Source organism: Lissotriton helveticus, chromosome 5_1 (assembly GCF_964261635.1).
Source record: "Lissotriton helveticus chromosome 5_1, aLisHel1.1, whole genome shotgun sequence".
Classification (NCBI taxonomy): domain Eukaryota; kingdom Metazoa; phylum Chordata; class Amphibia; order Caudata; family Salamandridae; genus Lissotriton; species Lissotriton helveticus.
Window position 1 is genome coordinate 827,545,621 of NC_136065.1, and position 20,230 is coordinate 827,565,850.

The following is a 20,230-nucleotide window of genomic DNA, read 5'->3' on the forward strand; positions in this document are numbered from 1 at the left end:
GAATTTTCCTTCTGAAAGGTACTCATACACCTTCTTGATTAAGTACCCGTCTACTATACGGTTTACATGCTGGCTTCTTTCCAACATTTATTGTATTAGTAAGTATGTTACTATGAATGTTTTAAATGAGGTTCTCTTCTAAAATGAGTTCTTTGTGAACCATTGTAACTTGAATATTTAACAAGTATTCTATCAGCTTTTTTGGCAAACATTATTAAAGCATTCCATTGCCACATCTTTGGAGCTCCTACCTTACACAACATTTCTACTGTAATGCTGTTGGTATGCTACATTGATTTACGTTTAAAATTTGATCTGCCACCAGTCTTCGACCTGCCAAAATTGTATTCTCAAATTTCAACTTCTGTACCCTGTAAGATAGCCATTTGGATACCCATATCAGGGAACAAATCATGTAAGTGAGATTGTCAATTTACCGCACCTGGTAAATACCGACATAGCAGGGTGAGGTATCTACCTTCTGAAGTAAATAATTCTATTCCGAATTGTAGTAAATAATTCTATTCCGAATTTTTACTGGGAAAATGGGGCACAGTATGCAAAATGAAGTCCTTCCTATACTGAATACTGCATGTATTATCGGCAGGCTTGACCAGGGAAAACTGCACAGGCTTCGGGACTGACCGCATACTGAGAATGATTATATGTGTGGTAAAAACGCATTGCAGCTCTTATCAGACATTAACACTCCACTAATGATTTAGACCTTAGTACTATTGGCTTCACACAGCGCTTCGACACCTCGTCAGGAGTAGAAAGTGCTACATAAATGAAATTACAATACAATTACAATATATTGTCTCTAGGTCGTTGCAGTCATTTTGTGAAACAAAAACCTTAAATTCTATTTAAAAATGTTTTATTGATCCACCTTTTACAAAACGTAATATAATTTACTTTAAGTTTGGGAGTTTAAGCTTTATTGAGAAGTTATGATAACAACCCCTGCTTACCAAAGTGAACAAAACAGGAATGAAAAGACATAACAGAGTCTGAACACACACATACACACACAAACCCAACACAACTTGTCTAGAACGTATTCCACTTTATGATATTCTATTTAAGACACAGCTAATCAACTCACTATATTACACTTTCAGACAGTATCAATTGATACAACGTATCTCCTGTGTACAAACCTTTTGACACCTGCTAACTTTATCTAGCAACTATCTTCAGTTTTTGGCTTAAACTTGCTTTTCCGAACTGCAAAAAATGTGTGTATTGTTGTAACTGATAAATCTTAAATAGCGTCACTTCCAGTGTTAAGTTGTCAAATGTTTGCTCTCTTTCTAAAGGCTGCGAGCTGTATGCCTTCTGCGGGGCTCTCTTCGGGATCACGTCCATGATTACGCTGATGGTCATCGCCGTGGACCGGTACTTCGTCATCACGCGCCCTCTAGCCTCCATCGGGGTGTTGTCCAGGAAGAGAGCGGTGCTGATCCTCGCTGGCGTTTGGCTCTACTCCTTGTCCTGGAGCCTGCCTCCTTTCTTTGGCTGGAGTAAGTCTTGTGCGCTGCAAAACAAAGAAAAAAAACGTTTGTGGGAACGGGCCAAAACAAAACTGGGGGTCCCATCTAGTCATTCCTCAGTCAAAAAGAAGGCCGGCAATATAATGGCCGTAAGCATAATGGGGTTACAGGTTGAAATGTCATAATTGCCGAATAAACCTTTAGGGGCATATTTACGTCTTCTGGCGCATCTCTGCAAATCAGCAGGGATGCGCCAGAACCGATGCGTCATGCAATTCCCTCCTTGTGCCACCACAGATGCGCCGCATTTACAATGTGGTGCACCATGGTGCAAGGAAGGGCAGATGCGTGACGCATCATGTGGTGTACGGGCTGCGCATTGCTGGAGTTGCGTCGCAAGCACGACGCAACTCCAGCAATGTTCAGGGCCGCCCAATACTTAACATGCTGCGTCAGTTCTTACACCTGCTTCAAGCAGGCGTAAGGAATTGACGTAGCAGCGTCGCAGAAGTGCCTGCGTGAAATCTTGTAGATTTCACGCAGGCACTTTTGCGAGGCACACAGGCGCTGGAACGCCCACCCTGTGTGGGAACGCCCCCATTGTGGCGCTGGGCTTTATAACGTGACGCATCTCCCTAGATGCGTCACGTTGTAAATGCCTCGCAGGGATGCGCCACGTTTACGCCGCTGTTGCGTGACGCAAGGCGGCGTAAACGTGGCGCAAGGGGCTTGTAAATCTGCCCCTATATCTTTCTAACATTGAAAAATAGGCACGTTTGAGTTGTGGGAAACCTACAGAGCTCAAAAATTCCCTTATCTGTGTGTGAGTAGTTTATCGAGTTATGGGGTTTCTTCCTTGGCATTTTGAGATGTTTTTGTACTTTTGATACCTATACAATATAAAGGCTACCAACGCTAGTATGCCCAGAAATATCTGGTCTAGATGAGATACTCATAACGCGCCAGGAAAACGTGCAAGGTCTGTAAGTGCCAGAAGTCAATTTCATTAGTAGTGTGCATCATATAAATACCCCGTATACAGCTCTGTATATAGGAGGTTGTAATCTGAAGTAATCTCTCTGGAGGAAACTGCCAACTTCTAATTCGCCTTGAAAAACTAATCAACAAAAATGTGTGGTGCTCCAGACCCCGTGAAACTTACATGTAATCACACAGCCACCATCTGCTCAGAAATCAGATTAAAACACTCACAAGAAAGATTATACTAATACAATAAAACATGCAACAAGATGATTAAGTGTGATATTCAGTCACTTTAAAGTAGACAACATACCCATCTTCATCAGATTTGACTGATTTTTAACTTTTATTGTTTTACAGTTTTATGTTTTATCCCAGTTGTATACTTTTTCCACGCTCGTTAATGTTCTGCCTTGCTTCCACTCATCATGCCCTGAAACATGTCCACCGCTTTTTGTGATGTGGCTTATATTTTTCAAGTATACACTTTTCGTATTTACTCTGTTTTTCTGTTTTCAGCTCCTAATTTTCCTGTTACTTTCACTGGTTTGGATGAAAGTGTTCACGTTTGTCTATTTTTAATGACTTTTGTTATTCCATAAATTAATACCTACTATCTGTTTTGTTAATTTCCTACTCCATTTTCATTACATCACGTACTACTTTTCAAAAAGAGATTATTTTCCAAGCATTTTTTTACGATCTGTTGGTGGCCCTCTATGTATACCCTTCCCATGAATCAGTGGGCCTGATTATTGCGCAATAGAACGGGGATAGAGGCAGAGAGAGATTATGTATTACTGCACAATGTTGACATGAGATTAAGATCCTGTAGATCTCAATACTGTGCAATTTTCTTTCGCGGATCTCTACAAAGAGAATCTTTTCTGGCTAAATAAAAATCTAATAATATTGGTGTTAGTCAGATAAAAAAGACAAGATCCGTAACGAATGATTGCTCAAAGTTGTAGTTTACACACTAAAGCAAATTTTCAATACTTTTAGTATATCAATATAAGCATATGAAATTCATAAAGTAATCTGTCAGTTCTCCCTATTCAACGTGGGCATATTCCACAATTTGTCTACATTACACAGGATCAGGAAATGTAAAGAATATAGCTTTTTAAAATTTACATATTTTTTCCCTTTCCACAAACTGATTTCCCTGAAATATCTTTCCTTCCTCATTCAGTACTTTGAGTTGAAGTCACTGCATTTTCACAAACTTTCTTCGGCATTTACACCCAAACCCACTTAGATGGGCTAAAAGATGTGGAAATGTATTTATAAATGTTTGTGTATTCAAGAAGAAGTAGAGGTTTACCAAATTTGCATCGGGTGCCCCATACCACTTGGTTAACACACTCCTGGGAAGGGGCAAAACATAAATTAAGATTAAGTGTACGGACACAGTTCAGTGTTTTCTGTGAAAAAGTTGTCATTTACTCATGCTTGACATAGGCGCAAAGTACAACGTTTGAAATGTATATATTGTGCGTAAACACAAGAAAACATTCAAAGTTTCTGACACCTTAATTACTCATGAGTAGAATGTAAGTAAGTATAAAGGACATCGTCATTCCATTACGAGTTAAACCTTGAAAACACGCCCAAGGGTGGACACCTCTGTGGGTACCTTTGTGGGTTCCTCCCAATGCCGTGCTCAAAGGCCAGAGCCCATACTGCTGTCATTTCATGACCAAGGGGCGGGTGTTGCACCATCGGGCAGCGGGTTAGTTACTAGTAACCGCTTTGCACCCCTATCAGGCCAGGTGGGTATGGAGGGCATGGAGGACGTTGATTGACCACTAGCCTGTGTGCGGCCCCCTCCAATAGGACCCCTTAAGCGGGACGAGGCTGCGGTATGTAAACTTCTTAGTTGGAACGTGGCATGTATTAAAAGCAAGGTAACAAATGAGGATTGGGTGGGTCTGGTCTGCGGACACGAAGTCATTGCCCTCCAAGAGACATGGGATACTGCAGATAGTTTTTGGCTGGATGGCTTTACTAGTTTTGTCACTGCTGCCACCGCAAGTAGATCAGGCAGAGCTAGGGGTGGTCTCATAACCCTTTTTTCCCTCAAACTTAAAGGGTCTTTGAAATTGGTCAACAATCCCTCCCCAAATCTGTTAATAGTTGAAAGGTCAGTCTCCCCTTCCAAGAGTACCTTTTATATTAATTTTTATAACTCAATGAATAAGGACACTGGAAATAATAGTATAGCCAGTCTAGATTCCTTTTTATCCCGTGTCAGTCAAAATATACGTTTTAGTCATGAATTCATTCTCTTTGGGGATTTTAATATTCACCCATGCTATGGTCTCTGTGGCATAATGAATGGTGAGGACTTTGCAGGGTTAGAAGGCCCACACTTTGAGCACTCTACAGCTGGAGTAGAGTTAGAAGACCTGCTGGCCGACTATAATCTTTATGAACCCAATTCACCTGAGGGCATTCCCAGAACCCACACTTACAAAGGCACCATCCCGGGGTCCATTATCAACTCTATATTTATGACCCCAGGGATCCTAAATAGGGTAATGTCATATAACACGTTGGTGTCTGTACATAGTCACCATAACCCGGTAGTAGTGGAGGTAGCCTGGGGGCAGCATATGGGGCCTAAGCCCCAAACACAAGAGGCCCACTCCACAGTACGCTCAGTGGACCAGGGGAGAAGGCTTAAATGGGCGAACTTGGCGCCTGATACTTTTTACGCAGAGCTTCTACCCAAAATTAATTGTCACCTAGAGGTCTGTCAAAACCCTATGGCCCCGGCCGATGAAATTACGGGGGCTTTTGAAGCAATCTCTAATCAAATAGTGACTGACCTTTCGGCCAGCACGAGGAAGGGAGCCAGCAAGCACCATCGCTGGTTTGATGCAAATTGCTCCAAAGCTCACAGATCGCTGATGCTTGCACTCAAGCATTCACCAAGGGATAAGAAGAATATAGCGTATCTAAGGAAGCAATACAAGCTGGCCATTAATTCTAGGAAAGAGATAATCAAGAAACTAGCCTGGGATAACCTACTTAATGTAGACGTCTTAAGGGATAGTAAACAATTCTGGAACATAATAAACCAGCCCTTTTTCTCCGAATCGCCGAACTCAGATATGGACTGTGTGATTTCGGGTGAAAAATGGATTAGCCACTTCAGCGCAGTATACGAGGGGTAATGCGTGGACTGTACCCTCAGTCCGTCTGCTGCCCCTGAGACTATCCCCTTGAGTTTCAACAAGGGTGAGGTGGAATAAGCTATTCAAGAAACTTCAAAGAACAAAGCACCAGGCCCTGACGGGGTGCCGGCCGATTTATATAAACATTCCCCTGGTCTTTGGGCAGGTGTATTGACCAATGTATTTAATGCGGCCATCGGTAGCTCCCACCCAACTTCCTGGGCAACTTCCATCATTGTCCCAATCTTTAAGAAAGGCCACCGTGATGACCCAGGTTGTTATAGGCCTATATCCCTCCTGGACTCTGCTGTTAAGATCTTAGGCAGAGTCTTGTTATCTAAGCTGAGGGAGAGTATTGAGAATTGCGGTGGGCTGGCCAACATTCAATATGGGTTTAGGGAGAAGAGGGGAACAGTGGAACAGTGTTCCAATTTGCACCTTCTGATCGCTAAGTATACGGTGGCTAAGGAGGGGTCTTTATTCCTAGCATTTATGGACCTCTCCTCGGCCTTCGACCTGGTGAACAGATCCAAGCTTTGGGCCATGCTGTTGAGGATCGGGATAGACGGGGCCCTGGTTAGATTCATGGCCTCTTTACATCAGGACTTGTCCGCCAAGGTCAGGGTCACCAGGGAGGGAAGATGCAGTCCTCATTTTAAGTCCATGCGGGGGGTACGGCAGGGCTGTATATTAGCCCCCCCTACTGTTCACCATATATATCAACGGCCTGGGGAGGTTACTGGAGGAGACAGGGGGGGATGTTCCGCATGTAGGAGAAGCTAAGATCCCTGCTCTCCTATACGCGGACGACGCAGTCCTTATAGCCCGTACCGGTAATGCCCTGCAGAGCTTGCTGCATGCATTTGGTACTTTCATGGATGACCTGGATATGAAGGTCAATGCTGGTAAATCCCATACAATGATAGTTGGAGCACATAGGCGCAAAGGGATGACCAAAACCTTTAGATGTAAGGGCCAAGAGGTCTCTAGAACGGCAACTTTCCCCTACCTGGGGGTGCTCTTCGACGAGAGGGGGTCATCGGGCCCACAGGTTAGGGCAAAAAGCCTATCAGTGGCTAGGTCATCGGCGGCCCTTATGGCCTTCTCAAAAAGATTGGGGGCCAGGCCAATGGAGGCCCTATTGAAGGTCTATAGCTCTAAATGTATCTCAATCGCCATGTATGGTGCCCCAATCTGGGGTTACGCACAGCTCGAGCCCATACAGAGAGCAGAAAACAGGTTCCTACGCTCCTTACTGTCAATTCCACCATCGACTCCAACCTACTCTATCCACGCGGAGGTGGGCATGGACCACATTACAGATAGGCTTAACTTGGCTCCGCTGATCTTTTAGTTAAGGACGTGGCTTAACAAGGAGTTAACCCTGAACCACTCTATAATGGAGGACGTCATGACACTAGAGCATTATAAAAAGATCCCCTGGTTGGATTACCTGAGGAAGTCTTTTGACCGATTAGGGAGACCGGAACGTTTTGAATTTCCTCTATGTATAAGAAACACAGATGTAGTTTTGGTCAAGAGGCAGTTCTTGACTCTGGCAAGCTCTATCCGAGAGGAAAAAGAACTCCAGAAGCCCTTGGTGAGGTCTCATTATATATCAACAAGTTCTACTGCCATGGAACCCTATCTTAGTATTGTTACTAGACCTTTTCATAGGTTCCTCTTGACTAAATTCAGATTCAATTTGATTCATTACCATCTGGGAAATTATCAATCTTGGGCTAAGCCAGAGTTAGCCCCTCCCTGCTCCTGTGACAACTTCTCAACCCAGGACACTATGCACTTTGTCATGTTCTGCTCATTGTTTTTAGTGCCCCGAAAGAAATATTTGCTTCCAATCCTAAGGGAGGCTGGCTCTATACAAGTCAGACCGGCATTTCTTTACCTACAGTCTATGAGTACTACCTGCATAATATTCTGTATGGGAAGTTTCTTGGCAGCAGCAGCACGCATTAAAGCCAGCCATGTAATTACTGATAGCACTTAATGACTGCCCTTCAACTGCTGCTTACATTGACATTTTGCACGGCCTTCTGCTTTTTGCACAAATTCCATTATTAACTGTTTCTATGGATTGTAACTGTAATACTCTTGGATATATTTAAAAAAAAATAAAACATGTAGTTGAAGCAACTTTTGTAAATGTACCTTGGCACTTTTTTGTATGGAATGTATGTCTTTTTATGATTTTATCCAAAATCGAATATAAGTATTTTGACTGACTGACTGACTGAGTAGAATGTAAGTAAGTATAAAGTGGCATGAGTGTATGTGAAGGGATGACACCATAAAAAGTGGGTTGCAAGAGGACTGGTCAGTAGGTTTGATACATATTGTCAAAGCAAGTAAGTTGTAGACTAAAACACAGTACATACAAGTTTGTGAATGTACCCACTACATCTTCAGTGACAGCTACCGTAAATAACTATGTTACACATGAGGAAGTCATGCACGAGTAAGGTAGCAGAAGCAGGCATAGTTAATCTATTTTTGCAAATACCAAAATAGTCTTGTGTATTGTATGCAATCAATAAGGTACACAACCCTACTTTAGATGCTTATAGCTTTTTTGTGAATTAGCTAAAAGTCATCATTTATTTGAGCAGACAAAACATTTTATGCCAATACCAAATTGTAGCAGTGCATGTGTGAACCTTGCCAGATATCTGCACAGTCTGTGACTGGGTACTCTACACAGTCATGCAATGAATGTATTCACATCTATTTTGTGATTTGCTAATGAGATTTTAATTATGAAGAAAAAAATAATGACTTCTTACAAGTGTGACTTAGAATTACCCCAGGAAAGTCTGAATCCAACACTCGATTTTTACTTACCCTCATCATCCACTTGAGCCATACATCTGAAATGAAATTAATACATTGAGCAGTAGCTTGTAGATTTCTCTCTTAGAACCTACCTCACAAGCCTGACAAGCTTCAAGCAAAGCACAGTTTATCTGTGGTGGATCACATCTCTTGCATCTCATGCCTGAGATTGAAGGGCAAAGCTACTCAGATTACAGGAAATCTGTTTATCAATCCAAATACTCAACTACTGTTGATCTAGATTGGAAGGTGTCATCTGGTTCACCTCAGGTTACTTGACCAAGCACAGTGACTACCCTTCAACAATGTGAAAAGAGTATGTGGCGTAACAGATTTTACACTCTTTGGCCTTCCTTGCGAGTGGTCCATTTAATTTATTCTGTTATAATCCACCACCAGTATTTATGACTGCAATATTACTGCTTGACATTCATGACTTATATGCACCTACTAAAACCAGGTGGAATGTATGCCCTTCATCGTTTTAGTTAAAACTACATATTGCACTGATTAGACTCTCCACATGCAATCTGTATGTGAGGAATATTCTCACACACTGTCACATAAACTACCAGCTAAATGTATTTTCCACACATTTTCAAAAACTCACACCATGAATGTTGTACATGCAGCCCAAGCAGCTAAGAAAAGCATCTAGTATCACAATTCCAGTAAGTCATTTTCTCCATGAATCACGCTCCCACAGTTGAAAATTAGTCACCGATTTGTAAGCCAAAGAAACACTTTTCATACTCAAAGTACACATAGCTAAATAATCAGGAAGTGTTCAAGATTATACTCACGTAATACAAATTTGGCCAGGGCGAACAGCTGACCAAGCTTCCATAACTCTGGGTAAAAAGCTTCAGCTGGAAGAATTTGTTCTTCAACTTCCAAGGTGCAATATAGGGTCTTTGCATTTTTCTGATGTCTTCCCTGTTAATTTTCTTCTTTTTAAGATCATCTGGTGCTTGGAAAAGCCCAACAGTCTATTCTGATGTATCTTAACTCTTATAAAGTTTGACAATAACTCAGGTTTCGTCATCATGGACTAAACAGCTGTGCAGACTTGAATTTTCTCAGATCAGAACATGCCACTTCTAGTGTTCTCTGAATGTTCTCAAAGAATCGCCCTTCGTCTATAATGTGTAAAGTGGCATCCTGTGAGCATTCAGAGTGACCTGAAGCCGCCAGATGGGAAACAACCTTTACAACGCAACTTTTACAATGCACTACCATTACAACGAAACTTTTACAACGCAACATCCATTACATCGCATGCCATTACAACGCAACCATTACAACGCATGACACTACAACGCATACCACTACAACGCATTTCATTACAACGCATACCATTACAACGCATAACATTACAACGCATAGTACCCTTACTCTATCCAACACTTACCCTACTGTTGCACCCCCTGGAGTTAGAATAGTAATATTTATCCCTACACTATCCAACACTTACCCTACTGTTTCACCCCCCTGGAGTTAGAATAGTAATTTTTACCCCTACACTATCCAACACTTACCCTACTGTTGCACCCCCCTGAAGTTAGAATAGTAATTTTTACCCCTACACTATCCAATACTTACCATACATGCAATGTAATGTTATGCATTGTAATGGTATGCGTTGTAATGGAATGCGCTGTAAAGGTAGTTTTTTAAAAATTCGTTGTAATGGCATGCGTTGTAATGGATGTTGCGTTGTAAAAAATGTGTTGTAAAGTTATGCGTTGTAAAAGTATGCGTTGTAACGTCATCCATCCCCGCCAGATGGGTAGTTGTGCAGGAGATGGTTAGTACTGATGTGATCCTGGAGTTGTACATAGAATGCTTTTTCAATAATCTTTCCAATGAATGGTAAGTGAGTGATGAGCTGGTAGTTGTCGAGGTCATCAGGGTCTACACCTTCTTCCTGGTAGTTGGTGAGGTCATCAGGTTCTGCATCTTCTTTCGGTCACAACCTGACAGCCTGTCAAGTGTCAAGCCTGACCCAAGCCATCAGGGTCAGCCGTCGAGGAAAGACTTTTTAAAAGGATCACATAGTTGCTAAAGTCTGTCCAAAAAGTTGCAAGGCTAGCACAAATTAAAAATCCATAGGTTGAAAGGGCTCTTGGCCTCAAAAGAGCCGGCCTTGGTGTTGTGGATGAGAACCCTTACATTAGCGTTAGTGTATTTCGGAACTCCTCCAACCTGCCAAACTTCCAGTCTGCATGACCTATGTGAAATATCCCTGATTATGGTATTAACTCAAAGTTAAAGAGGATCCATTTGTCGAACCTGAGCCTGGGGACCTGATGTTTAAGGAAGAGACCAACATCAACACTTCACTTGGTCGAGTTCAACATCATGGTTGTCAAGGTTGTCACGGTGGCACCCGAAGAACATAGTGCCTGCAACAAGAGCAAGACAGGCACTGCTGATGGCCATCCTGGAGAAACAGTTGTAGTGAATGGCTGAGCAAGAAACCAGCCCTGGGAGCAACATTGAATGGTTGCGTTCTCTTTCAGTGTTGAACAGAGTGCTGTGGCAGAAAGCTGTCATTAAGAGGAAGGGGTAGGGCAGATTTTCCAAAGCGAAAGTTTCATAGGAAACGTCTGGTGAAGGAGGAGAAAGTACAAAGGCTCACCAGTGAAGGTCAAGAATGAGGCAAGGATCCCAGTGTCAATGACATACGAAATAACACAACACAGTGTAGGGGAAGAGAGAGGTATCCAGTTTTTTTCAAGGAATGATACTGGCTGAACAGGGTGGTGCAGCTCAAAGATGGGAATCATGTCAGAATATTGTTGAAAAAGATATCATCTGAAATAAATATAGTGTCTTAAATATTGTTTATACAAATATCATTCCATTTTGCATGGATTTTCTTTCATTAACTCTAGTGGGACAATATTTTTCTAAAGTGTATTTAGGATTATTTTTTTATAAAGGAAGAAATTCAGACAATATGCAAGTACCACACCTCAATGATGGATTGAGACGTGAAGCTTTTAGCATGGCTATGATAAGAAGTTGATCTGGCATTTCAGATGGCTTTCAGTTTTGATACCAGAGGGTGAGTATGTATATGAGTGTGTCATATATTTAGGCAGCCATAAGCAGATAAATGTTAGAATGATTCAGCGGAGAGTTCTGCCCGGGATAACCGCTTGCCACCTGTAATCTCAGCTAGCGATTATGTATATCTGGTGCACACTGAGGTGTGAAAGTTGGAGGGGGGCAGCTAGTTGGCCCTGTAGGACATTATGCCTTCCCCCTAAAGGATAGTGTTGCATGGTATGGTGGTAGACATCTCGCCCACACCCTTGTATGTAATGGAGAACAGATAAGTGCTCTGTTGGCAGTCAAGCAAAGGCTATATGAGAAAAAAGATAAAACAAGATCTTTTTTGGCTGCAATACTGGAAGTGAGTAAGAAGAAAGCAAGGATAGGGGTTATGAGGAACGAAATGTCAGAGAAGTACTGGAAGAATTTATTTAGGTGATTCTATGAGAAACTATATGCGAAAGGTGAGGCAGATATTACTGAAATCAAAGCCTTTTTAAGCTTGTTGGATCATCTTGTGCTGACCATTGAACTGCATATCATGTTATTGAATGTTGAGTTGAACATTGATATGAAACATTTAGTCTCCAGCCCTGAAGGATATCTCCTGGAAGTGATCAACTTATTTCAGGCAGGACACATGAGAGTAAGGCAAACATTCTACAGAATTTAGAGAGCTGTTCACCTGATTGAATATATCCAGAGGTGGAAGGAGAATGCAGGAGAAAGTCTCATTAGATGGTACAAAGGCGTTTGTCCAGGTGGCGCCTCTAGTCTACCCTTATTGGTTGTGCCTTAGCTGAGATGTATATTGATTATTACTTCAGCTCTTTTAGTACTTACTGCATTAGTTTCCATGAAGGCTGTGTTCCTAGAATCTTACCATCTATACAGATCTCCGAGGCAGGGTTGCCTTTTGTCCCCCATGCTGTTTGTTTTAGATTTGGAGCTGCTAGCAGGTAGAGATAAGCAACACTTTTTGCATTAGCAAGTCAAATTTAGAGACAGTTCCTACAAAATAAAGGCCTGGGTGAAATTTTGAGTAAGTTGGCATTATACTAGTGTGCAATATCCAAGATTATGCCATTACTCTACATTGCGTAATTGACCTTGCTTGTGTTTAGGTAAAATACTATTTCACGAACTTGGTAACAATGTAAGCAAACAGGTTGGAACTGGCTGTTGTTTGCATCACATACGATTTTGCATCATTTTGTTAATGCAGAATGTGTTCTGATGTCAAAATTGGACACAAGGATACAATTTTTGTATACAAATAGCACAAAACCTGGCATTCAGAATTGTAGGGTGATTGTTCTGGAATTTCAGGTTGTGTATGCACAATAAAATATCACTATTTCCCGACGATGTGATCCTGTCTGTTGTAGGTGTTAGTGTTCCTCCAATACTTGTAGGAAGCATTGAAAGACTATGAGCTGTATCTGGTTTTCGGGTCAATGGGGAAAATATAGAACTGCTTCCCAGGAACTTGACTATAGAAGTCTTCGAAATGCTGAAGGGACTGCTTCCTTTTTTGGGTATCTCTGCTTCTTCTCTGTTTTTTAAAGCTTTGCAAAAATCACACCCTTTGTCTCCCTTCTCTTCCTCTAGCTCCCGAGGTGCATGTTCTATGGCTTGACTGTGGGTATAGCTGCTGTTAATTTGTTTTTTATTCTGATTGTCTGCACCGCGATTGAATAAAAGTGCTGTAGTAAATTGAATAAATAATTAAAAATATGATTGAATATATATGCCACTTAATTTCGGGACTTACATTTAGTGGGAGTTATTTTGGTGTTTTAAGAAAGATACGTCCAGTTAGCAGGTAATACATGTTCCATAGCTGGGACGCATTGTCACAGGGGCTCCTCTGCAGATATCACTGGCGCAAGGAAGATGTTTTTGAAGAGGCTGCAAAGTAATCCCCTAAACTTTGTTGGAAACTGTATAAACCACATGCTATCGAGGACACTTGTGAATGCGCCTTGGGAGCGTGGGGTACTGTAGTTCCTTGGGCCGTACTACACACAGCGCGCACTTTCCCCGTTTGCAGACAGTGCACCTTTCAAAAAGAGCACTGGGCGCAAACAGAGAAATTACTCCCTATTATACTGAATGCCCTGACCTCAAGGCAGCCGCAAACTTGACCTGCCCTAGGGGCAGCATATTCAAGTGAAATATGGTGCAACTGTTTACAAGCCTTCCACGTTTCACTGTGCAGACAGCAACTACCTGCACTTTCAAGAGGGGCGAGAGATCCCCTTACAGCCAGGTGCAAGGAGTGACTTCACCCCAAGTGCAGGAAGATGTCTGGCGTACCATGGGACCCTCTTTCTCCCCTCCTGAGGGCTGCCATATGGGGGCGCAATTACAGTGCACCACCTTTTTGTGGTGTACTGTCAGTGCATCTCTTGATGGCTTCTTTGCCTTTGTGCCCACATCCATAATTTGGCCTGAAAGTAAGAAGATTCCCTCATTTTCAGTGGGGCATGCGCCCATGCAAATGAGAGAATGCCCCTCTCAAGAAAGCAGTACACATGTGCACCAGCGCTATTAGTATTACAGAACTGTCCGATCAAGCATCTCCATCCCCTTCGCTAATACAAAAGGGCCCTGGGGGTTAACAAAGCAGATGCACATGCCCATGGCGCCCCCTAGGGCACTTTGTGTAATACGGCCCCTGGCCTATTACAGAGTTGCGCAGTTGCATGTATTGCTGGGTTAGATGGGGACCGTCACCAAAATAAAGGTGTCTCCATTAGAGAATCAGGTAGCTAAAAAAGTGGCCCACATTTGCATATCGGGCAGTTTTAAACTTGTAAAACACACTCTGTATGTCTTTTGCAAGGTATTAGAGACTGCATGCATATGTGTTTGCTGCGGGCAATGTTTGTTGTAATATCAGGGAAAACCAGTGCATAATTTGAGCCAGTGGGGCCCACCGTTACTCATGTTTGGGGTACAACACCATTTTTGCTCCTCAACAGACTTTGAGTCAGGTCAAGAGAGAAAAATTCAAAACGTCAAAATAAGAAGAAAGACGTAAAAACAGTGACAAAGGGAGAAAGCAAGGTTTAAAAAACCTGCAAGAATAAGAAACAAGAGGGATTGTCTCATGGTGGATGAAAGAGGCATGAGATGAATTCAAGACTACGCAGCCATGGAAGTAGTCTGCATGTCATCATTCAATAGCACTGGTCATAAGTTTTGGAACAAAACTTTGGGCCTTAGCACTTTTTCAATTACAAATTAAGAACTGGGGAAAGTAACAGTAAACACCAGCCCAACAGACCATAAATAGGCTCCCATACGGCCCAAAAAATGGCCCATGCACTGACCTTCCAGAACAGCCCTTCTGGCACTGCCAGATTGCCCTATAGCCAGTCTGACTCTGTATATTGAGAGAATGCGACAGGAAAGAGTAAATAAAGCAACAGGTACTGTCGTGTATTTCTATAGGTTCTGAATCAGTCCCCCTATTCCTGACCCTATTCTGGTTGAACTAACTATCAAGTTAACTAACAGTCAGCCCATGAGGCAAGAAAACCCCCATGATGCAGATACCGTTATCTGACGCAGTCACACTACGGCACAGGAACGTGTTATCTGATTAGGTCATAAGGTCATAACGCTTGAGATCTAATTAGACAAGCGACATTCCTCCAGCCCCTGATAAGGCATACGACGTTCTCATAACAAATCAAACCTATGACAACCTGGACAATCCGTGCGGCCATTGTTTTGATTTCACAGAGAACTTTAGTAAAGAATGTGCTAACGAGCAAGTCGTATGACATCTTTATTGACGTACCTATGTCCATCCTTACGTCAATCTCGGCACCTTTAAGGTATAAATATTGCCGACCTTGCCCTATGCAAACACACGCGTGGTGACAAGACGGAGCAGCCATACTTGCCGAAGCCGAGAGCAGAAGCAGACCCCGCTGGCAACAGCCCCGCCTTCCTGACGCGCTGAGAGACGCGCTGCTATCTCAAGCCGAGAGACCCAGCACCGGCGCTTCTGGGCAGCCCTCGCAGGCAGCCTGGAATATCGAGAGCAGAGAAAGAGATACCATTCCTCATCCATCCTAAATTCCAGGTACAGAACTGAATAACCCCTCACAGAGAATTCTTTAGTTATTCACTTGGCAAAAACAAACTTAACTTAAAACTGTAACTTTCTATTCCCGCCCACGCATTAGACTTAGGTCAGGTACACGGGGTAGGCGTATTTAGAAACACCAGTTGAGCAAGTTTAGTCAAATGTATATGTGTGTGTAAATATATTTTAATCATTTTAAACATCATATGGCTCAGAAACCATATCAATGTTTTTACAGTATTATTTTATACTATTGCTTTTAATGTATGCACTTTACTTAACTATAAGTATTGCAATAATATCGATCCATTTCTCTTGTACGAGAAAAGAGACTGATCAATAAATAACATCTTTTATTGAACACGCCCGTCTCTTCCTTTTCTCTACATTCTGATGAGACTAAGAATGCACGTACTGACTGAGTAAAATAATTGCCTTGTGCTCACACGACTCTCGAGATTGACTCTTGATTAGGGGAGAGCAAAGTTGTCATGTTCTATGGTTGTCAGAAACTAAATCCCTTCTTGTCTAATCAGGGGAGTTAATTCCTTCCTTGAACATTCGAGAAAGTTTCTAGCGAACTCTGAGCTTAGCTGGCAAACCCAAAAATTAAGTCTAGTATCGACAGTAGTAGACCTAGTTAACGTCTGGCCTAGGCCTTTACTGCTGTAGGTACTATTCCAATGCGCAGAGCCTATTGGGAAAATAGGAGCTACACTACATGGCGCCCAACGCGTTTGGAAAGGGCGATAAAACTAACGTAAGACATTTAGAGTAACTCAGTCGTGCTTTCTCACTCAGACCCCTTTTCCCAAATACTCCAAAGACGTCTGGAGTGGGTGAAAGGTTATATCCTCCAAAACCTCGCAGGAGGGAACTCCTATGTATGGTTCTTGGTCAAGTCAAGGATAAAAACAGTTCCAAAATATTGTGCATCTAATCTCTGTTTCCATAAAGAAACCTGATCTGCAAACAAACATAATACCATCCTGTCTGTAAAATGGCAGAGAGTGATGATGAAAGAGAGGCAGTTAGATTAGCAACTGAACTCGCAGATGCTGATGCTACCATGCAAGCAGCAGACGCGGAAATAATACTCATTCCGGTCATCAAAAGGAGATCTATAACTCTAAAACTTATAGAAAATGGACTGACACCTAGAGGTGGCACAGTCATATTCGTAATCGAGGCACACGAATATCGGCAGACAGAGGTATACTATTCATGGATACATTTTCCAGCAGCAAATGCTGTAACAAAGTACTTCCACTATTACAAAGTAGAGGAATCTCCTGAAACATACACTCCTTTCGAGGAGGTGGAAGTACCACTCAAATTCCAAGAGCATTTGCTCTTATTTGATGGCGCCCTAAAACATAATAATCACATTACAAGGCTCGGTCCTTTAGGTAGACCAGGAGCAACGTGGCCGGTCTTGGCCGGATACACACCACACCACACCCAGCAACACAGACAGCTATAGCAAAAGAACGAGCCCTGGCACAAGGTAAACGAATAGTAATCGTGACACCAATACCAGCCTTAGAGGCGGTAACAAAGGCAAGCATTTCAAATGCTAAAGCACTCCATCCGAGATGGATACAATGGGCTAACTCTCTTGCTGCAACAGACGTGGTGTACGAATTTGATCCTTATTTAAAAACACAAGAATTTCTCCAATATGAATTTGAATGTCCTCCGCCAACCGAAATTCTGCCTCTAGATCACTACGGCTGTATAATATATACAGACGGATCAGCACAACCCGCAGTAGGGGGTAAACAAGCTTACAGTGCTGCGTGCGCGATTGTTAAAGGTTGTTGGCACAAAGGGAAATTTAAACCAACCCTCACTAAAACACAATCCCTAGGAGATTGTACAGCTCAGCGAGCTGAACTACTAGCATTCAAGATGGCGCTTGAAAATACCGATCGAGAATTCCCCACACTCATAGTGTGCGATTCGTATTATTGCGTTCAGTCTTATAATGAATACTTGCAGATCTGGCTTCAGAACGGTTTCAAACATGCGAAAGGTGGCACAATCAAGCATAAAATGCTCTGGGAACAAGTAGCTCTTTTACAAAAAGAACTACCAAAGACTCACGTGATACATACACTGAGTCATCAACGTGATGGCGTTCACGTTGCAGGGAATTCATTGGCCGATGAGGCCGCGAAGGCAGCTGTGCAAACGGCTTCCGTAGCTGCCGTCACCCGGTCAAAAACAAAAATAGACAGCGAAATATTACAAGCTGTCAGCGCTTCAGAAAAGGATTCGATAGAACCACTCCCTAAAGGCTTTCCAGTAAAATACTCATACATAACTGATGCAAACAATGTTCCTTTTGCTCGAATCCCTGGAGTGGGGGATAGGGCAATTCCAAACATGGAACATAGGTTAGGACTAATAATAGCGGCACACGAAGGGCTTGCTTCTATTCATGCTGGCGTCTCAGCCACAGTATCATTATTAAAACAGAGATACTGGTGGCCACAAATGAGAAGACAAACAAGGAACTATGTTCTAGCATGTGAAATATGTCAAAAAATGAAAGTATCAACGGTGAGACGTCCAGCACAGACGCCCCTTCTAATCTCGGATAAACCATTAGCCTGTGTTTATCTAGACCACTGCGGTCCCTTACAAAGGGATGGTAACTATAAATATATCTTGGTCGCAGTGGATTCATGCACGAGATTCATATGGATGTGGCCCCAGCGAACGGCTGACGCCAGAACTGTTATAAAAGATTTGCGAGTCTTTATCGGCACATACGCAATTGGCATGCTGCATTCGGACAATGGTCCTGCTTTTAGCTCTAGGGCTTATAAGGAGGCCATGGTCAGCATGGGCGTGCAATTGCGGTACTCTTGTCCATTTCACCCTGAGGGGAACGGGATTGTTGAAAGAAAAAACCGTGACATAAAGCAATCTATAACGGCAAAGGTATTAGGTTCGGGAGCTGGGTGGGTCAAACATCTAATAAGTGTCCAACGTAGTCTAAATAACTTGCCAAGAAATTCTCTGAAGGGATTCAGTCCGTACGAATTATTATTCGGAACTAGGATGTTGATCTCTGACCTTGATAGTCAGACTTCAGTGGTAATAGAAAAAACCTTTGATGTCAAAGACCGTTTGGCTATTTTGCAGGACTTAAACAAAACAAGAAAAGACCTGAGCAACATACAGTTGAAACAACAGCCAACAACCACTGAAGAATCACCACCTGTCCCAGCAAGACCTGTCTGGATTCCAAAAGTCGGGGATCTAGTCAGGGAGAAGATCACGGTAAAGAAGGAATTTGGGCCTTCTTACAGAAAAGCAGTTCCTGTCTTGTCTGTCAACGGGACAAGATCAGTTGTACTACCGCCACTTGCTGGAAAAAAGGAGAACAGAGTTGTATCCATCGACCTGGTAAAACCACAACATGTGGCCGATAACAAACAGTAGGCCAAGTGGACTCCCAATAAGTAGCAGAACACCAAGGTTTGCTACCAGTACAGAGGTCCTAACAAAGAGGCTCATCACATTCGAAACGCCTAAAGAAGAACAAGAAGGACTATGCAACAATGCAATAGAACTCAGACCTCTTAAAACCCAAATAAAGACATTTAGCAGAGACACACCAATCTACAATGAAGTACCAAGTGAAAATGCAAAAAACAGAAATCCTGAACCAATTGGAACAATTGACAGAACTGCATCCGGTTACTTCATCAACTTCAATGATTCCTCTGACGGCTTCAGTGAATCAAAGACACAGCCATCATCAAAATCCTTTAAAGACAAAGCTAAGGAACTTTTGAAACAACTGAAAGAAACATATCTGGTTTCTCCATGGATTGAATTTTGGGTGGGTTTTGGCGCATTTATCCTCATACTTTGGCTCATCATGGTATTTACTTTGGGACGCTTCATTGAGGGAAAATATGCTAAAATGGACACAGCAAGTCAGAACATCAACTTGGTCCTCAAACCACACACATCTTCACACGTCGAGAAAAGAGAACTTTCTTCAGCCAACTTCACAGCAAATCCTATACCTGGTGGGGTAGCCTGGGACAACACTGACTATGAAATTTATGGTCCGGTCGAGATCCTGAAATATCCACACCAAATCAAGATCTCCTTGAGTGATTTTGCAAAACCAAACTCATTTGCTGATGATTGGGACTTCGAAAGCATCAACAATATGATGTCTGACTTAGTAATGTCTGCTAAATTTACAAAACATGATTATTTGCAAGGTTCTACAAATTATGATAGTATGTATTGCTATAACCATTATGGTAACCATTTTTTGCATAAATCGGCACAACCTAGAAATGTTTTAAATTATAATCAATGGGAACATTGTGCTACACCTCCAAAAGGGAGCTCTAGAACCGTTTATGACAAATATTCATATTTTTCAGGTTTTAACATAAGTAATGCTGAAACATTTTATTTTAAATTGTCAAACAAGACAGGGATGAAAACCATGATAACCAACACAAAATTGATATATTCAGATTCTTTCTTTGAAAAAATGAATACATTTGGATTTGATTATTGGG

At 42.2% G+C, this 20,230-nt stretch overlaps 1 protein-coding gene across 1 annotated transcript in view; it reads left to right on the plus strand.

Annotated features, from left to right (window-relative positions):
- The window catches only part of OPN4 (opsin 4), a 1,087,721-nt gene that overhangs the window by 513,606 nt on the left and 553,885 nt on the right, over positions 1-20,230 (plus strand). The window contains exon 4 of the mRNA XM_078641099.1: positions 1,323-1,526. Coding sequence (XP_078497225.1) covers positions 1,323-1,526 — 204 coding nt within the window. The remainder of the gene's footprint in view (positions 1-1,322; positions 1,527-20,230) is intronic.